This window comes from Agelaius phoeniceus, chromosome Z, assembly GCF_051311805.1.
Source record: "Agelaius phoeniceus isolate bAgePho1 chromosome Z, bAgePho1.hap1, whole genome shotgun sequence".
Lineage (NCBI taxonomy): Eukaryota > Metazoa > Chordata > Aves > Passeriformes > Icteridae > Agelaius > Agelaius phoeniceus.
The window spans coordinates 83,321,296-83,340,260 of NC_135303.1; the positions used below are offsets into that span (position 1 = coordinate 83,321,296).

At 42.5% G+C, this 18,965-nt stretch overlaps 1 protein-coding gene across 2 annotated transcripts in view; it reads left to right on the top strand.

The window, feature by feature from the left end:
• Positions 1–12,617: 12,617 nt before the first annotated feature.
• Positions 12,618–18,965, top strand: part of NPR3 (natriuretic peptide receptor 3) — a 45,479-nt gene continuing 39,131 nt past the window's right edge. For both annotated transcript variants that reach the window (XM_054652206.2, XM_077171098.1), the window contains exons 1-2: positions 12,618–13,615; positions 18,175–18,297. In XM_054652206.2, coding sequence (XP_054508181.1) covers positions 12,916–13,615; positions 18,175–18,297 — 823 coding nt within the window. In that variant the 5' untranslated portion in view covers positions 12,618–12,915. The remainder of the gene's footprint in view (positions 13,616–18,174; positions 18,298–18,965) is intronic.

The following is an 18,965-nucleotide window of genomic DNA, read 5'->3' on the forward strand; positions in this document are numbered from 1 at the left end:
CGCTCCGCTCGCTGTCGCGGGAAGAATCAGAGAATTGATTCATTGGAATAGATCCCCGAGATCAGCGAGTCCGACCTGTCACCGAACGCCACGTTGTCAAGTAGACCACGGCGCTAAGTGCCATGTCCAGTCTTTGCTTGAACACCTCCAGGGACGGTGACTCCGCCACCCCCTGGGCAGCTTGTTCCAGTGTCGAATCACCCTTTCTGTGGAGAAATTCCTCCTAACGTCCAGCCTAAACCTTCCATGGCGTAGCTGAAATTGATCCTCTTGTTCTACCAGTTGTTGCCTGGAAGAAGAGGTGGATTCCCGCCTGGCTACACTCCCCTATCAGGTAGTTGTAGGGAGCGATAAGGTCTCCCCGAGCCTCCTTTTCTCCAAACACACCCAGCTCCCTCAGCTGCTCCTCATCACATTTGTGCTCCAGACTCTTCCCCAGCTCCTTGACCTTTCTCTGGACTCACTGCAGAACCCCGGGATACCTCGCTACCTTTCTCCCTGACACAGATGTTCGATTAAGGATGGATGAGTGATTGGGAGTACTTTTTAAAATAAAATAAAAATCGGGTTCACCACTGTCTGATTTCATAGGAGAGGGGGAAAAAAAAATATGCAGAAGAGATTCTGAGATGGCTGTGTCAGACTTGAACCACAAGATCACCTGCAGCTCTCCCAAGGAAAGCTGGTGGCTTCCCAGCTCAGTGGCTCGGAAGCTACAGACACCTCTGAGAAAAAGATGTGATATTCAGGCTTGACTTTTACTCTGCAACCATCTTTCCCTCCTCTCCTGCTGCTTTTCCTCTAATAATGATATTTTCATTTAGGAAAGTTACTGTCTTGCAGCACAATCTCATGATGGCTGTGGACTCCCAGAGTGGCCAGTCCCAAGGCCTTACGTGTGTTTGGTAACCTTAGGCATACTGGTATACCAGTGAACTCATCCAGTTTAAGCAAGATGTTCATCGCCAAATTTCAGGTTTTCAGGAAATCCTGGCACAACATCCTTACTTTGAAGAGGGTAAATCACAGGTCAGGTCTTGCCTTGGACTTCTGCTGCCTGCAGAGGACCCAAAACTACCATTCTGCCTCCTGAAATAGCTGCCTTCTCTTCATCTGCAGCAGTGATTGAGGAGTTTAGAGTGTCTAAAGTGTTCCCAGATGGATATCAGGGCACCTTATCCTCCATGGACTTAAGTGCTATGAGCCAAAGGTTCAGGGAAAAAAAGGATGTTTTATATAGCTTTCAAATATGTGGTTATGTAGCGGTGAAGGATGGTTGAAAGAATGTCACTGGGTCATTTCACCACAAATGTAGAAAATAATGCAAATATTTTAATCTATTTGTCAAAATATGAAAATGGGAAGGTGTAGTAAATAAGAACTTAAAGACAGAATCAGGCCTAGATCTAGATAGTTCTTTTGTGATCTGAAAGTAAAGTATGAACAGCATAAATATTGGCAAAAACATTTACTAAACAGATAAATTTAATAATACATATACATTCTTTTGTAGAAATACAATGTTTAGTAATACAAAGGGCATTTGTTTTATAATACTAATCTTTATATTTGCAAGTCTCCTAAAATCTTTTTTGGGTGGACAAATCACAAGTGGCTAAGAGACAGAACATTGCAAAACTTATAGATAAATTATGTAAGGCCAAAATGGAACAAAAACGTGTACTGATGCTGTTCAAGAGAAAAAACAATTAAGTATTTCAAAAGCAATTGGGAAACTGTAGAACTTTCTCTTGTGCCAGAAGATGGCAGCAGAGAAACACGCTGATCTGCTGAGACACAAATTCTGCTCTGCTCTTGGCTTTAGGTAGTAGGTTTTACGGCAAAAAGCACAAAATTAAATTAATGCTTCACTGACTTCGCTCTTAAACAGTGTAATTAATGATGTGCGACTAAATTCAGCCATGCTCTAATAGTTTAAATTTATTTCAGTGTGCTTTAATGATTATCAGCAATGAATAGACGTTTCTGTTTCATGAGAAGTTTGTTAGGGAAAATACGGTCAGAAATTTCTAGTGGAATTGCAGGGTAACTTGGCTTATATTTCATTTAGGAAAACTAAAGATCAAAATGAAATCAAAATGCAAGTAAAGATTTAGAGCAATGAATGTAACACCTTTACACCATTTACTTGCACCAGCTGCTCGAAGGGAACCATCTGATTTGTAATATAGCACTCACTAGGCTTTCTGTAAAATGTCTGGGTTTGTTCATATTTGTGTACATTAAATCAACTATATTCACTGTATCTAGTAATTTCACAAACTCTGAATTAATTTGAAAATAGAATTGTATGAATACCACCCATTTATGTTGAGGATTCAAAATATATAATTTGAATTCCAGGCCTAGTGGATTTCCATAAGCCCACTTCAAGCAAAGAGTTATTATCTCAAAATTAAGAAAACATACAAATATGAGAATCTCAGGTTTAAGAAATGAAATACTTTCGTGCAGTTCTCTCTTGTATTAATTTCCCCTGGGCTAATGCAACAAAGCAGTAAACTTTTTAGAAGTCTAGTATAACAGTCTTAGAAATATATATTCAGAAATTGGAAAATGTGTGAATGTAAACAAAAAAATAAATATGATATTTAAATATTGTGAAAATAACTGAAGCTCTGATTCAAACAGGAACATGCTAGGAAAATGAAATCTAAGCCATGACTTTTGATATTACTTCAGCTTCTAGTGACTTATTATTAAAATACTAATGTTTTTAGGACAGCAAGAAAAATAACTGGTATTTCACACAAAAAAAAGGAGACCATTTTGGTTTGGTTCTATGTCCATGATGACTTTGTGTACAGACACTATCATTTGTAGTCTGGTAATCTTCATTCACCAAGAGGTTTGCCCAAATACTGGGCTTATTTCTGCTTTTTCCAGGAGAGATACACGCTCATGCATGCTAGGGAGAAAATCCTCACTAACAGCAGAAATCCCAGACCTTTTGTAAACTGAAAACACACAGAGGCACAGAGACAGCCTCATCCCACCTCTGTTCCCCAGGATGCAGTTCCTCTCCACTTTCCCCTCTTACCCACTTCATACTTGCAGCAGTGGAGATAATACATTCAAATTACTCAGAGTCATTCAAATTACTTTGTTCTGTAATCATTCAAATTACTTTGTTCTCTAAGGCCAGGCAGGTTTTTTGAGAAGAACACAATAAGGGTGTATTTGGTAAAATGTAGGAGACAGCCAGTTTCATTGCTCATAGTTACAGGTGCTGAGACCAGAGGTTACACATTCCAGGTGCAACTTCAAACCAGGGTTCACTCCATGACATCAGATGGGCATCAGACTTCTACTAGGAATCCTTAGGCCTTTTAAAGGAGGGAGATGCTGGGTGATTTTCTCTTCCTTCCCTCCCTGGATTTTTCTCCCTCCAATAAAACAAGATTTGGCTTTCTGCTTCTTCATAACAAAAATACCAATTATAACTCATGTCTCATTTCCCCTGCATCTCAATTTTACCCCTAGTTCGCTTGGTTAAATGTTTTAGCACTTAGCATGTATAGCTGAGCCAGCAATATTTTGTCTCACATCATAAAAAGTAGTAGGTGTGCATGCACCCAAACAAACTCAGCTCTTTCCTGTTTTCTTTTTGTAGAGCTCAGATGTGTCATTTTGGAAGGTGCATTGTTAATCCATTATTAATTGATGTATCTAGGATTAAGATACTTTTCCAAACTCCTACCTTTAATATGAACTTCCCCTGCTTCACAGTATAACAGCAGATTCCTCCTACTCTATGATTCTATTTTCCAGTAGGATTTGCACTTAGAAATCTTGTTGTTTTCATTTAAAGCTTTTCTTTTGGATACTGCTCTCAGAAAAAGATGTGCTGTCTGCAGATGTGACTCCTACTCTGGTCTCCACTCCGTCTTATGAGTGGGCTGTGAGATGTGGATCCTGAGCTCCTGCCTTCCATTTCCTGTTTGTAGGTTATCAAACAGTGAGGCATCAGTCATTTTACAAGGAAAATAAAATGTTTGCTATTTTGTGTAGTGAGTAGGAGGGATGATAAGCTAAGAAAAAAATTAAAATCATGCGTCCTTGACTGTCCTTAAATATGACTGTCCTTAAATGTTAAAAATCACATTGGTAAATTTTTTGCCAAACTTCTGGATCTTGGAAGCATCCTTGGTTTTTGCAACTAAATTAAAACTAGCTTTTACTTTAACTGAGCATTTCACCAAGTTATTGCACTACATAAAACTTTTTTGTTTGTATATGTAATTTTTCAGAATACAAACTACCTTTTTATTAAACTTTTGTTCTTAACCCCCCCAAATTATTATAAAATATATAATATATATCGTATTATCTATTAGCTATTATCCATTATCTATTATATATTATATGTATATAGCATTATTCATTTTAGTGTGCATTTCAGAATTCAAAGTCTGAGAATGTGGGGTTTGACAGATACATTTGTAATAATGGAATTCCCTTTTTTTCTTACAGATATCACTGATAATTTTCCCCTCAGAATAACATTTTATTTTTCTGTAATGGCAGATCATGGATATGTTTATGTAGTACCTATACAGTTAGAAGATAAATTTTATCATTTCTAAATTTTAAGAAATAATTAGCACCAAAAAAACCCCAACGAACAACCCAAAAAACCCACACCAAAAAAACCCTTTCTGATACTCTTACCAGAAAAAACACTGATTTTCACATTACTGACATTGAGGTGTTTCTCCATGTTCTTTGTGGGCAAAGTCCTCTATGCCATGGTATGACATGGCACATGGAGCAATTTTCTACATAATGCCATTAGAAGCAGGAAATGCTGTTTCCAGTAATTTCCTGGGTACAGTCCATAACCTTTGATTTTCCAGACTCAGTTTCTTACTCCAGGCAATATCTGTCATACTCCATAGCACTAGAAATAATCTCCAGATACTGAGATGTGAAAAATGCTTGCATTATCTTCTGCTGAGGCTCCATCTCACAATTTTGGGAAGAAATTGCAGACAAGACAGGGAAGTCAGATATTGCATTCTAGGATTTTTTTTCTCTTTGACCATATTTTTCATTGCAGTAATGACCTAACTTCACACACTTCCAGAAAAACTTATTTTATTTGAAAAGTCTGTTCTTGGTTTCTCTTTTTAGCTATGACTCAAATGTTCTGGTGATGTTCTCATTAACATCCCTTTTTAGTGATGTTTCATGGACACAATCCAGTAACATTGCTTCAAATAAAGGAACACATGAAAGCTGATGAAAAGAGGTACATCATAACTGTGAATTTTGTCAGACCTCTTGTGACAAGTTATATAAAAGCTTTTTTCTTTGTGTCCTTTTCACTTGGAAGTATTTGGAACATTACTAAAAATAATACTAAACTGGAAAATGATTTCAAAGTTTTATAACCACAGGGATAGAGGGCAGAAGGGACTCCATTCTTACTTGCTGGTTAGAGGAAAAAGATATTCCAAGGGGACATACAAAATTTAAATTATTCACAATTCACCTAGAAGAATAAGATGGGATGTCTTGGCATGGAACAGAAAAACCAGCTCATCACTATGTTTGAAACATCTGCTCCATATGGAAGGACCACAACATATCTTTTCAGTCTTTTCTTTCCTAGACTAAGCAAACTTAATATTTTAATCTGTTTCAGGAAACATGCTTCCAGAGGGTTCTTCCCTTCTCAGTCTGTGATTTTCTCAAAACAATGGTGCTTAAAACAAGCACAATATTCCTGTAGAGCAGAGAGAACTATGCCTCAGACCTGACATAGAGCACTTTATTTGATATGACAGCTCAGTATTGCTCACTTGCCTTCAATTGGTGGCTTTTTAGGATAAGCAGCTCCATTCCATACTGTGTCCTGTTCTTCTCTACAATTCTCTGAACAGAAAAGCACTGGGCAGTAGCAAATTGTTTCTTTGATTTCAAACTACCTCTCCAGTTCATTGGTCACAGATTTTTAACATGTACTCTTTCCTCCCTCATTAATGACTTATGACTTTCTGGGCAAGAACTAAACACAGGGTAAAATCAGGGTAGAACCAGCTTGAAATATCCTCTAGTTTAGCACAGTTTCATTTAATCATGGAAGTATTCAGTAATTAATGCAGCCTATTTTAATTATTTTTGTTTCAATAAATTCATCTAGCTGCACTTGTCATTGCTCTCATGTCTCCCTGATGTCTCTCCATTGGTTTGGCATGATTCTGGCTCTGTCTTCTTGTGATTCTCCCTTACAAGGAAAGCACTGCATCATTCATTGAACACAGCCCATGTTGCTACATAAAGCTCTCCTTTCACAAACATCGTAGGTTCAATCACTCCTTTAAACAATGGCACAGTTTAATATTGACACCAAGGGTTAACCACAAGAGAAAGAAATACAGTAAAAGATATGTATTTTCTACCTTTATTTGTGTTTTGTATCACCTGAGCCTAATATACCATCTCAGGTGCAGCTGCCTTGGGATAAGAAATTTGTTATTGCAGCTCACCTGGAGCTATTTCCTCCACCTGAGATTATCACCCCCTCCAGCCTTTTGGCATTTCTTCATATGGATCTGCTCCCTAGCCTGGTTTTAGTGACCTAGTTTAGCAGAAACACCTTTTACACTCAAATCAGGCTGACAGAATGAGGGTAAATAGCAATTACACACGCACTTGTCCTGACATATCTGGAAGGGCAGTAAAGTCTGGCAGCAGAAACCAGCCAGAAAGCCCCATTTTTCACATCAACTATTGCCAGAATGGGCATGACCTTAAGTCTTTTTTTTGCCTTTTTTTTTTACTCATGGCAGTCCTATTGATTGTGGCAGTTGTACACAATAACCCAATAGTCCTGCTTCAGCTACAAATTACTTTGGGGTCTTGCTCTTCTCTGTCCTATGTTGGACCAGCTCCCAGCTGCCTTTGAGAAAATTAAATTGACCAAACACATCTGCCTAAAAAGATCTGTCTGGTGTTAAAAGAAGAACAGTATAAGAATTAAGGTTGAAGGCAAAAAGAATTAAACCCCAATATTTTCTGTCCTTTTTTTAATGTGAAAACTGTTGGGAAAATTTAGGAGGAAAAAGGAAGTGAAGAATTGCTTACTTCTTCAGAAAGATGTCTAACTCCTGCTAACATTTCCACCACTGCATACGTTTGCTCTTTCTGTCTGCTTTGGCAACAAAAGACACGAGGAAATTTTTTTTCACAAACACGAGGGATGCCTATGCCTTTTTGACCTTAGTCTACAAGTGTACATACAGGAGAATGAATTAAATATTTTCAAGCAGGTTTTTTGTCTGTGTGTGTATGATAAAAACACTTATGCTGTCAGAAAGAGCAAAATATAAAACTAATGGAAAGAACAAGCAGGCTCTTAAGAAATATGTGACAAACTGCACATAAAGAATATTTCTTTATATTTCTGGAATCACTTTCCAGAGGTGTCAGTGTGCAAATAGAAGCCACACTTCCAAAAGGCCTTTCTCTCTCTGCACAGAGTATGAGGACACCTCCATTTCATCCTGCTCTGCTTCTGTCAGAAGTGATCACTGCTGAGTTGTGCCTTTTAGCAGGAACTAGAACCTGTGAAGTAGTTTGCTTTATTTTTTGAGCCCTTATCCAACTTGCTATGATTAAATTACATTAACTGATGTGTGAAATGGCAAGTTTGCCATTAATTGTAAGGTCTCCTTTTTTTATTTGCTTTGTTGTGTCTCTATTGACTGTTGGCATCCCACTCTGCTCTGCACTTTGTCTTCCTCCATCAACTCATCTGTTCCTGGAGCTTTTGTCCTCACTCAGTAATCTTATTTGTTCCCATTCCTGTGATGTGATGACAAATGACAACTGTGCATTCCACCAAGTCCATACATTAATTTTTTAAACTGCATTAGTACTTTAATAAACTGGAAATTACAGAACCCATAAAGGACAAGTTTATTTAATATAATTTATTTTGATTTAATTAAATATTTTAAATATTTTTGTATCAGCTCAGTGGAATAAAACCTGTCAATAGTATTAAAAATGTTTTTTCTATGCATTCCCTGTAATTTAATCATTAACTAACATGCAAGAGAAAAGACATACAGAGATCTCAGTACTAATTTCCACTAAGAAGTTCCTGTCTCTCATCTCTGGCATTTTGCTGCTCTTGTTTCAGATCTCTTGCTCTGCTGTGCCAACACACCCACAAACCATATCAATGAGTTGATTTAGTTAAAAAAATAATCCACATTTTCCCTCAGAGTACTTCTAAAGATCAATCAGTTCCTGGGGCGACATTACTGTGTAAACTGACACATTCTGCAGAGCTGAATATCCTGACAAAGCATAGATGTCTGGCTTCTTTATGTTGTGAGACTTCTGTTCCTCTTATATGGGAATGCATGTGAAAGTAGACTTTGGATTAGTTTCTGTCTTGAGATTACACATAACAGCAATGCAGCTCCTTGGCTGTCAGTGGTCTGGGATGTCCGATCCCAACTCTCTTTTTGAGGGACACTGTGATAGTATTTCTAACTATTCTTTTACAAGAAATATGGGTACATATTGTAGTGTTACTAGATCTCAAGCAGAAAAGATCTTTGCTCTCCAAAACCTTTAAAATCCTCTGGACAGAAATGCCATTATATTGGTAAGGTACAGCTGGTGTTTGTATTTCACCACTCACTCTTTATCTCACACTATGATACAGCTGTTTGATGGAGGCAGATGCACGTGAGGAGCAAGGTGGCCACCATCCTGTGCACTCCAGTGACCATCCAGTGCTGACCTATCTAAGACATGTGGAAATGAAAACAAAAGTGAAAATCACAGGAACAACTTGGATCCAAGCCAATTTAGTTTAGTTAGATCCTTCTAATTTAGTTTAGTTGGCAAAAAAAGTCTGTTCTATACCCAGACATTATCTATATCCAGATATTGCCTCTAAATACAGAAACTGGTTGCCTGAACAAAGTGATTATTTTCTAACATAGTCTAGTCAGAAGAGGAAAGTGAGTTTAGCAGAGAGGCAGTATGACTTAAGGTAGTGTATAAGGTTACACTGTTAAAAATAATGCAATAGTTGCATTTTTAATATTACAATCCTGACTACAAGTACTTTCAAAATAGGTAACGTAGGTAGACTTTTTAAAAGTGAAAATAATTGCAAAAACATCTTTCTTAGAAATTAAAGTTATCTGGAGGGTTGTGATGTCAACTTCTCACCATTATGTTCTTTCACAAGCTTCAGTGGAAACACAAGTGTTCTATAAACACTAATGAATAATGCAACTAGTCTTTGCTGTGTAAAAAGCTGCATTTTGCCCACGTTGCATGTTGCATTTTGGCCATGTTGCACGTTGCATTTTGCCGATGTTGCATGTTGTCTGGAGTGGCAGGCAGCAGAAAAGAAGAATTGTTCCTCCTTAAACATTCATGACAAGAAGTTTAACCTTTATTATTTCTGGAAAAGAACAGAGTGGGAGCCAGTCTTTTGCATCCTAGCATCTCATTCATAAAATAAAAATGACATCTACCTGCCTGCCTTTTCTTTCTGCTGTGAAGTGGAATCTGTTCAGATGGCAACAGTAACAAAGTGTTATTACTATGCATGTATGTATATCTATGTGTGTACAGATATATATAGATATATATATATATATATATCTGTATGTATGTACATCTATGTTTTGTGTGCATTTTTGTGACCTTGTGGTTCTTATATCTCCACAGAAGTTGGTGTCACAAGGAAAAAATAAATTCACATTTCCATCTGTTTTTTTAGCATCAGATTGGCTCATCTTTCATGTGGGAGTATTTTCACCTGAAAACCATGTTGTTTTTTTACATAACAGACGTGTATGAAGGTAAGGTCACAGAACACAAAAAGATGCACAAGATACATCATGATGCATTTAGAAATCATTTAGGTGCATTCCAAAAGAGTATAGATTCCTTAAAATAAGAAGATAATAGACCTTGCAAAACAGGGAAAGAGTTTGCAAGTCTCAGTGCCTGGGTATATTTGCAGTATAGGCGATGGTAAAGCATTTCATCTTTTCAGCCTGTAGGTGGGACTGTGTTTTCAGCGAACTTATCTGTGAAAAAAATTCTGAACTGGCATCAGGCAGCTCAGAGTGCTGCTAATGCTAGCTGGAGTGAGTCAAGTGATTCTTGACTTGTGTTTGAGTTATTTCTGGGGAGAAAATAGCCTGTGTCCGAAATTGCTTTAGTCCTTAATGGGCTATTCTGAAATCTCTCTTCTCACTGCAGTCTGTGGGCATTCTGCCTGCTACAAATCTGCAACTGCAGGATTTGTTCCTATTAAAAAGCAGTTATGTAGCAGAAAAAAATAATGTCTGTGGAGAAATGTTGAATTTATAGCTATGAAAAATACTGTGAGTGAACTGATGATGGTGTAGTAAGTGACATTTTGAATTGGGATTAACAAGTAAATTCTCATGCATAACTTCTTGGCTCAGAAAAATAAAAGGCCATCACAGGCTGGGATTCTTTTTTACAAAAACACTTCAGGCAAAGAGGAACAAAAATGTTTATAGCACTCTAGGCCCACAGAGACACCGATTCCCATAACACTGAATGCAATTACTCAGGTGAGCAAGAGCCACATTCTGTGGGCCAAATGTTTTTATGAAAACACTGAAATTGGACTCCGACACTACTACTGCTACACGCTACTGGCTAGATGCCTTTTGTTTCTTGATTTGCCTCATGCTGGCCGTGCTTCTCCCACTCTGATTCATTCCCAGCAGTACTCTACCTCACAAGGAGCAGCCCATGTAAAGGGGCAGCAGCCCTGTGATTTATGGGGTTACTATCTCTTCTGTTGTGTTTACACAGCTTATGCTCAAATAAGACAGCTAGGAGAGTATGGAGCTCACATGTAAAATGTCTTTTTCATGTAAAATGAAAAAGATATTCTGTTGGGGGAAGAAGGAAATCAAGAGAGATCCGACCAGATTTTGGTGCTGTAAACACATCTGTTGGGTCACCATAAAGCAATGACTACAAAGGTCAGCATTTCAAAATGTGTCCTAAGAAAATGTTTTTGCAAGCTTTGTGGTAAAGATGGCTGGTGTGTTGTATATTGTAACATTCTGCTTAATCTCCTCTATGTTATATGGAGTCATTTACAACAAAAAATGCCTGACATAACTTACAGCACAGGAACACACAAAACCAGCTTCACCAGGGTGGATGTTTATGTAATCTTCAAGAACACTCTGAAGTTTGATTCAGTAATCAAATAAAACTACGAGAGGCACATTTCTCAGAGACACTACCCATCTTTGAATTTCTGAGCTTCTTTATTTTACCGAGCCTTGTTAGATAAATGTTGATGATTATTTCTGTACATCATGTTATCTGCTGTTTTCATTCCACTTCTCCGTTGTAATTGCACAAGCGCTTTGAGCTTGCTTTATTTGATTGAGGCATCTTAAAGGTGAGCAGATGGTCACCACAGGAGTGCAGGTTTCCCATTCACAGCCTGCACAGCGAAGGCAGCAACAAAAGTTAAGTTTACACATACTGCCCTGACAACGACCTCTGTGCTGAACTAAACAAACCCCTTCTGTAAAGCCAGGAGCAGTTCTCTCCCCTTTCAAACACAAACCTGGCACTCTCTAGCAACCGTAAAACATCAAAATGTACAGCCCTGCTCTGGCTTTCAGGATGCACGCTGCTACAGGGCACACAGAGCTCCACCGAGCACCATCCTTTAGGCTGTTGCAGTCAAAAAGCATCAGGTGCTCCAAAGCCTCTTTCACAAAACATCTTGCACATTTCACATCACTTTATTTCAGAAAAGGCTAACAAAAACTGAAACATAGCAGTTTTAAGCCAGTGAGTAGAACTCAACAGGGATGCTCCTAGGACTAGGCAGTGTTGTCGCAGTAATTCCAAAAGTTCTCTTTTTCCTGGTAAAATAATCTCAGACCTCTCCTTCACTGATGTTAACCTCTGTTGCTTGGGGCATGAAACTGTGTCTCTCCACACAGTGGGAAATGGCAAAACCCGGCATTCAGACCTTCTAGGCACGGGGGGCTCAGAAAGATCCCAAAGGGTCACAGGCAGGGGCCACAGATCCACTGTCAAATTCCCCGTTGGCCTATGCTGTGCGCGGGCACCTTTCCGGGTGAGGAGATGGGAGCGGGGCAGCCCCGCTTGTGTCCTGCCGCCTGCATGCCCAGGTGCTGATGCTGCAACCCCTCCTTCCCCAAATCCCCCAACCCTGCCGAGCACCGAACCCCTGAGCCCTCGGGATGTCTCAAAAGCCTTCCTCAACCAGTAAAGGACAGCTTAAGCGGTCTGTAACAGCCCCCAAAGAATATTTAAGAAATCTTTAAAAATGGTAGTGCAATGGGCTCCTTTACTCCCCGGGCCCGACCGCGGGGACTCGCTCGGCAAGGCAGCGCAGCAGCCGAGCCGGAAGGTAGGCGAAACACACACACATGAGTGTCGGATGCGTGCGATAAGGACACCCCCCGCGCGGCCGCGGAGGTGTGCGGGGCGGGGGGGCCGCAGGGAGGGGCCGCAGGGAGGGAGCGCCCGGGCCGGCTCCTCCCTGCGCACAAACCCGGCCGCGCCGCGCCGGGCGTGCGGAGACGCCGCCGCCGCTCCCGCGCTACTTAAGCGGGGAGGGCGCAGCCCGGCAGCCCCGCGGGGGGATCCGGCGTGGGGGGGAAAGTGATCATAGTAATAGTCGTCCATCTATAAGAGAACGAGAAAAGCAGAGCCGAGATGCTCCGTCCGTGACCCGCCAGCGGGGTGGGGAGGGGCAGGTTGTGAATCCGCCAAACACCTGAGAAATAAAGCACGACCGAACAATTTCGAGGCGGGCGGGGAAGGGGGGGGCGAAAAGTTTGCCGGAGCTCGGGCGTCTCCGGGGGGGCGGGCGCGATGCCGCCCTGGCTGCTCGGCAGCCTCTGCTGCGTGCTGGCGGCGCGGGCGGCGCTGGGCGGCGGCCCCGCGGGCGAGAAGGAGGAGGAGAAGCTGATCCGGGTGCTGGTGCTGCTGCCGCAGGACGACGCCTACCTCTTCTCGCTGGGGCGGGTGCGGCCGGCCATCGAGTACGCGGTGCGGAGCCTGCGGGAGAGCGGCACGGGTCTGCCGCCCGGCTACGCCTTCCAGATCACCTACGAGGACTCGGCGTGCGGCAACCGCGCCCTGTTCAGCCTGGTGGACATGGTGGCCCTGCAGCGCCGCCGCCCCGACCTGCTGCTGGGGCCGGTGTGCGAGTACGCGGCGGCGCCGGTGGCGCGGCTGGCCGCGCACTGGGACGTGCCGATGCTGTCGGCGGGAGCTCTGGCCGCCGGCTTCGGCGCCAAGGGCGGCGAGTACTCGCACCTCACCCGCGTCGCGCCCGCCTACGCCAAGATGGGAGAGATGCTGCTGGCCCTTTTCCGCCACCACCAGTGGAACCGGGCCACGCTGCTCTACAGCGACAGCAACCCCGAGCGCAGCTGCTACTTCGCCATGGAGGGCGTCCATGTGGTCTTCCAGGAGGAGGCTTTCCACATGGCCGTGCACAGCTTCGACGAGACCAGCCGGCACCTCGACATCGACGACGTCGTCCGCGCCCTCCAGACGGGAGAGAGGGGTGAGTGGCGGCGGAGTGCCCGGCAGGGCTCCTCCGTGGCGCTCGGTGGCGGCTGGGGCGGTGGGAATCCCGCGGAGGGAAGGACCTGCGCGGGGGGAAGAGTCCCGGCTCGTCCCCGCCCGTGGGGAAAGCCCTGCGGTGCTGCGACGGCGGTCGCGGGGCCAGGCATCCTCCGACGGATGGGAACAGCAGCCCGGAGTGAAAACTCTGCCCACAGAGGTAGAGTTTTGCCTCCCGACGGCGTAAAGAGCGGTTTGCCCTAGGGGACCACCTCAGGGGGGCTTTGTGCCGTGGTGAGAAATCAGCTTTCTGCTGGCGGTCGAGTTTACCCGACATTATCCACGTCTGCGGGGCAGCAAATCTGTTGCTTACTCTCTGAGATTTTTTGCAGTGACGCTGTGTAAGTTCAGGGACTAAACAAAGATGTTTTCCTCTCACCCCGCTGTGCCTGGCAGCGGGAGACCTTTTCACGACTTCTGCCATTGGGAGCCCCGTCAAGTATCTCGTAAATAATAGATGCATTTAGGGGAAATGGCAATTTCAGGGGATGTGTGCATGCGAAACACCTGCGTGCATGCCGTGATATTGTCACCCACAGTTAGGAAGAGACCGTGGAGATAAATGGCTTGTGAAACATCTGGGACAGTCAGGTCTGGGCTGGATAAACTGACTTTGCATCATGGAGCAGCAAAGCAAAGTGCTTTGGAACGTGCAGTTTTGTAGTTAGATGTGCTTTAAAGTGAGATACTGCCTAGCAATTGGTGGATATATGGGCTTATCAGAAACACTTTTCCTGTTAGAGGGTTTTAACAGCCACAGGCTTCCCCAGTAAGTCATGCAAAAAGAAAATATGTGTTCCAGGAGTGAACTGGAGGGTGAAGTTAAAGTCTTTAGGTATTTTCCAAGAAAGCCATGGATGTACAAAGCCCTTTGTACAATTCTTACATATCTTGCTGTAGAGTGTTAAAATAGCATCAGAATTGAACAGAAAAAGATCATGCTGTGTGTGGCAGGCAGAACTGGTATTATGGTGCTGTAGGCTGTGGATGGAGCAGCCTTGCACTGCTGATGTTACGCTGCTGTGAAATCATTAACATGCAGGAGTGTGTGAGATAACTGAGGTCTACCCGTATAGGGCTTTTAATTCCCTGTTCCCTGAAGCAGGTGCTTTAAATAGAGCTTTCCTTTTAAGTATCATTTGGGAAAATATAATGAATGGAGAGAAATAAATGTGTCAGTGCTGGAGGAAACCACAGTGTGGGGAAAGATGCTTGTCAAGTGTGTGTGTGTGTGGCTTTCCTGATGCCGAGAGCATTGCAGCATGCTTACAGCAGGAAAAGACAAGTGTTCACCTCAGCCCCACCATGCTGACGGTCAGGAAAGAGGGCTTGCTTTCAGCCTGGTCTGAAATCCTATGCTGAGCTGAGACATTTGATCTTTCACAATTTTTGCAACTTGCAAATGACTGAACAGAAGCAGCCCTCTTCTTTCTCCCCATTGTGCCCTGTGGGGTCCCTCCTTCCATCTCACCTCTTTATTTGTTCTCTGACTCCTGCCACTCAGGTGGGTTCCTCCAGCTTCCACTTGTGCCTTTCTGACCTTAAAAACTGACTGCAGGACTCACCTGGCCGATTCCTTTAGCCCTGCTGCTCATGGCATCTTTCAGGTTACCACAATATTTTAAGAGTTCTACACCACGTGGAGGGTGCACCAGATGAGGTCTGAAGATCAGTCAAAGTCTTTATTTGCTCACTGGAGATTCCCCCAGCAGGACTTGTGGGCAGCAGCACACTGTCCAGAGCACTTTCTAGAAATATTTTTTCTTGGTTGGTTTCCAGTTTTTCATGACTCCTGTGTCACACCTGCTGTGATACTGTCCTTGGCTCTAAGCTCTCACCTTCTCTAGCTTTCAAAGACTGCTGCTGTTTGGGGTCCCACCTGATTGGTCAGCCTTCGCTGAACTCCCTGACTGGCAGTGGGCTTTTGAGCAGATACAGGATTCTTGCTTGAAACTCTCCCAGAGCTGGAACAGGAACTGCCCCACCAGCTGTCCTGTGGGAAGCAGGACAGAGGCTGGGCCCTGGGGGTGAGGCTGATGCTGGCTGGGGGTTTGCACTGACCTCGCAGATGTCTGGGAGGAAGAGGCACACTCAGCCATTCACCCCAGGTACCAGGGACTGTGTGTTCAATGTGACATGACTGAAGTCTTGGAGCCACAAAAAATAATGATGAAAATATGATAACTAAAGTTAAGTGCTTGTCTACAATTTGTTTGATTAGTAGTTCAGGCTTTTTTACAAACTCAGGTAAGCCTGCTGCAGAGTTCATGTTGTAGGCTCAGGTTTACTGTAAGGTTCACAAATGCAGGCTTGTGATTAATCTATAAGCATGTAGTCCAAGGGATATGTGTAGCAAAGGGAACACTTATTCCTTTAAACTGGAATCAAACTCTAAAGTATTTTCAGGATGAGTCAATAATCCTAGTCAATAAATTCAGCATTTTAGTATTAGAATTACTGTGGTCTGTGTGTATTATGGTGGAGGGAGAATATTTTGTATGGGTTTGCACATACGTGTTTGTACATACACAATGGTAAGGTACAGGTGCAGATTTAATACATAATTTACATTTTTGGAAGATTGTGAGAAACATACCCTTGGCTTATTTGCTTCAGAATCTTGAAATATGTAATCTTTGCTTTCCTGCTGGGTTAGAAACCCCTTCCAAACAGTTAATATTACTTCCCTTACATTCCTTTAGAGGCTTACAAAATACCATTTAATGTATGTTAAAGTAGTTCACCACACACTCTCTTTCTTTTATTCCTTTTGCCTCAACGTCTTTTATTGGTGTTGTGGGAATCCCTTTGATTCCATCTACAGATTACAGTTTTATGATAGAAGTGAATTACAAAGGCAGAGTCAAGGAAGAATTGGGAGGGCAGCAAGGAAACATTTCAAAAGGAAATCTCTCACCTATACTGAAATTAAGAACAGTGAGACAAATTCATTCCTGATGTGCATCTGGAAAATATTTGGTCCAAATTTTATTGCAAGAAACTTTTTTTCTTGTTCGTTTTCCTTCATGCTAATATTCTTCACAATGATCATGAAATATGTCTTGCTCTGTTGCTCTGGAAATTATTATATTGCTCTGCCATCATCAGTAGGACAGAGCTATGCATGGTATAATTCTCCTGAAGCGAGGGGTTGTACTGAATATGACTCACCCCAGCGGCACATCTGGAGGCTTATGCCTGTGATGGCATCCAACCAGAAAGGCGATGGGAGAAGATTCATTGTGTGCGAAAAGATTTGGCCTGTTTGGCGTTTTCATTTCTTATAATAGAAAACACTTCCACCCAGAAGAGCCGAATGTGGTTTTGATTCATTTTTATTGTTGGGTTGAAAATATTTGCGTACATTATTGCAGCTTTTGAGTCCTGCCATGCGTGATGGCGTTCTTGGAAACGTGTGTGCAGTTGGTTTTGAATCACCCTTCTGACAGGATCTCTTATGTCTCTGCTTTAGGATACACTCCTGAAGCACACTCTGATAAATAAAATACTTTGCTCTTCCCTCTGATATCAGGATCTTCATACCTGTAGTCTTGCAAACCGGTGTAAAAGCTTGTAGTGTAACTAGCTCTGTGTGGGAGTTTTCTCCCCGATGTTGAAGACCTCACCTGTTGGGATTCTCCTTTTCTTTTGCAGAAGCAAAGAATAGCAAGGGCAGTAGTCCCCCTGCCCAGCAGATCTGGGAAGAGACCTAGGAACCACAATCATCACAGTGGGGGTCACGGTGCCCACACAGGGGCACACCTGTGGGCTTGTAGGTCTCGTCGTAGCAGCAGAGCCTCTGCTTAGCTATTGGCCCATGGTAAATGGGGCTCTGTGGTGTTTGTACCCACCTTTAATCTTCATGCTTATAAAATGGTGCTTGGTTTTTCCATTTATTAACATTAGGCATCCCATCAGAGGTGGTTGCTTAGGCTTATTGCATGGTCTTTGGAGAGGAAGTCATGTTCGGGAAAGATTCATACCACTGTTCCTGCTGCACAGGTGCTGCTCTCCCTTAAGTGCAGAGAGGCAGCAAAATCTAGGTCAGGTACCTAAATATTAGGTGCCTGAGGTGTAGGCAAGTTCAGTCTACATCAAACTGTTCAATGGAATGGAAATGGTAAGTCATGGTATTTCCATCTTTGTCTTATGTCTGCTTAGAAATAACAACGTAAGCTTGTGATTGTGGTCTAGTCTACAAATACATGTAGGTAAAGGAATTTGGAGCCAGAATTCTGCAGGGGTAAAAACCCAGATCACACAGAGGACCTATTTAATTATCTTCAGAGGAGACAAGGGAAGAGGAAGCCTTTCTGTGTTCACTACCTGTCTTGTCAGCTCTTTAGGAAATCAGCTTTTTTTTGCAATCTGTGTTTTCATGTTTGTTGCAAAACTGTGAGGACAGCTGGGGTCAGTGTCTCTGGCAGCATTCTTGCTTCACATGCTGTTCTCTGAAGTTCTTGAGCTGCTTCTTATCTATATTTCTTATTTTTTTTCCAGTTGTAATCATGTGTGCCAGTGGTGACACTATCAGGAACATCATGCTGGCTGCTCATCGGCAAGGAATGACCAATGGGGACTATGCTTTCTTCAATATTGAACTCTTCAACAGCTCATCATATGGTAATGCTTTTCTTGCCCAAGTGTGTTGCAAAGTCTTTTGTAACGTGGTATTATTTTTAGATTTGTTAGCCTCAAAACATGCAGCACTGAGTCCCAGAAAACACCACTGTCTCTCCCTGTTTTTTGCAGTTGTCTTCCACTTGGGCTATGGTGTTGCAAGAAATAAAACAGACCTTGTGGCTATAGTTGCTACTGGGTGGGTAACAAGATGCCAAGTATGCTACAGGGATTACTTTTTGGGGAAGTAGCACCAGGCAGAGACATTGGTTATGGTGTGGGTACCCCATTCTGCAGTGTGTGTGCTCAGGTCTGGGTGACTTTCACTGTGATCTTTTGATCACAGACTCTGTCTGCAAAAATATTCAGCCATGCTGCATTAAAGGGAAAGCTGTGGATGGGACACAGGCAGTCCAAATTTTCTAGAGCAGAGTGAATAAAAGTGGCGGTTTACACCCGTAAGTAAAAGAAGTCATTTTTGTCAAACTAAAATATGACTTCAAAATGTAAATTAAATGTATTTTCTTTTTGAAATATACCTAATATACCTGTATGCCAAAATATAATTGTAACTGCATGTTACATCAGTGCATGGCAGGGACTATACCTGCTCTCAGCTGGTGCAGCTGTCTCACCTAAATTCAAAGTAATATTGGAGCTATGTGTTTGCT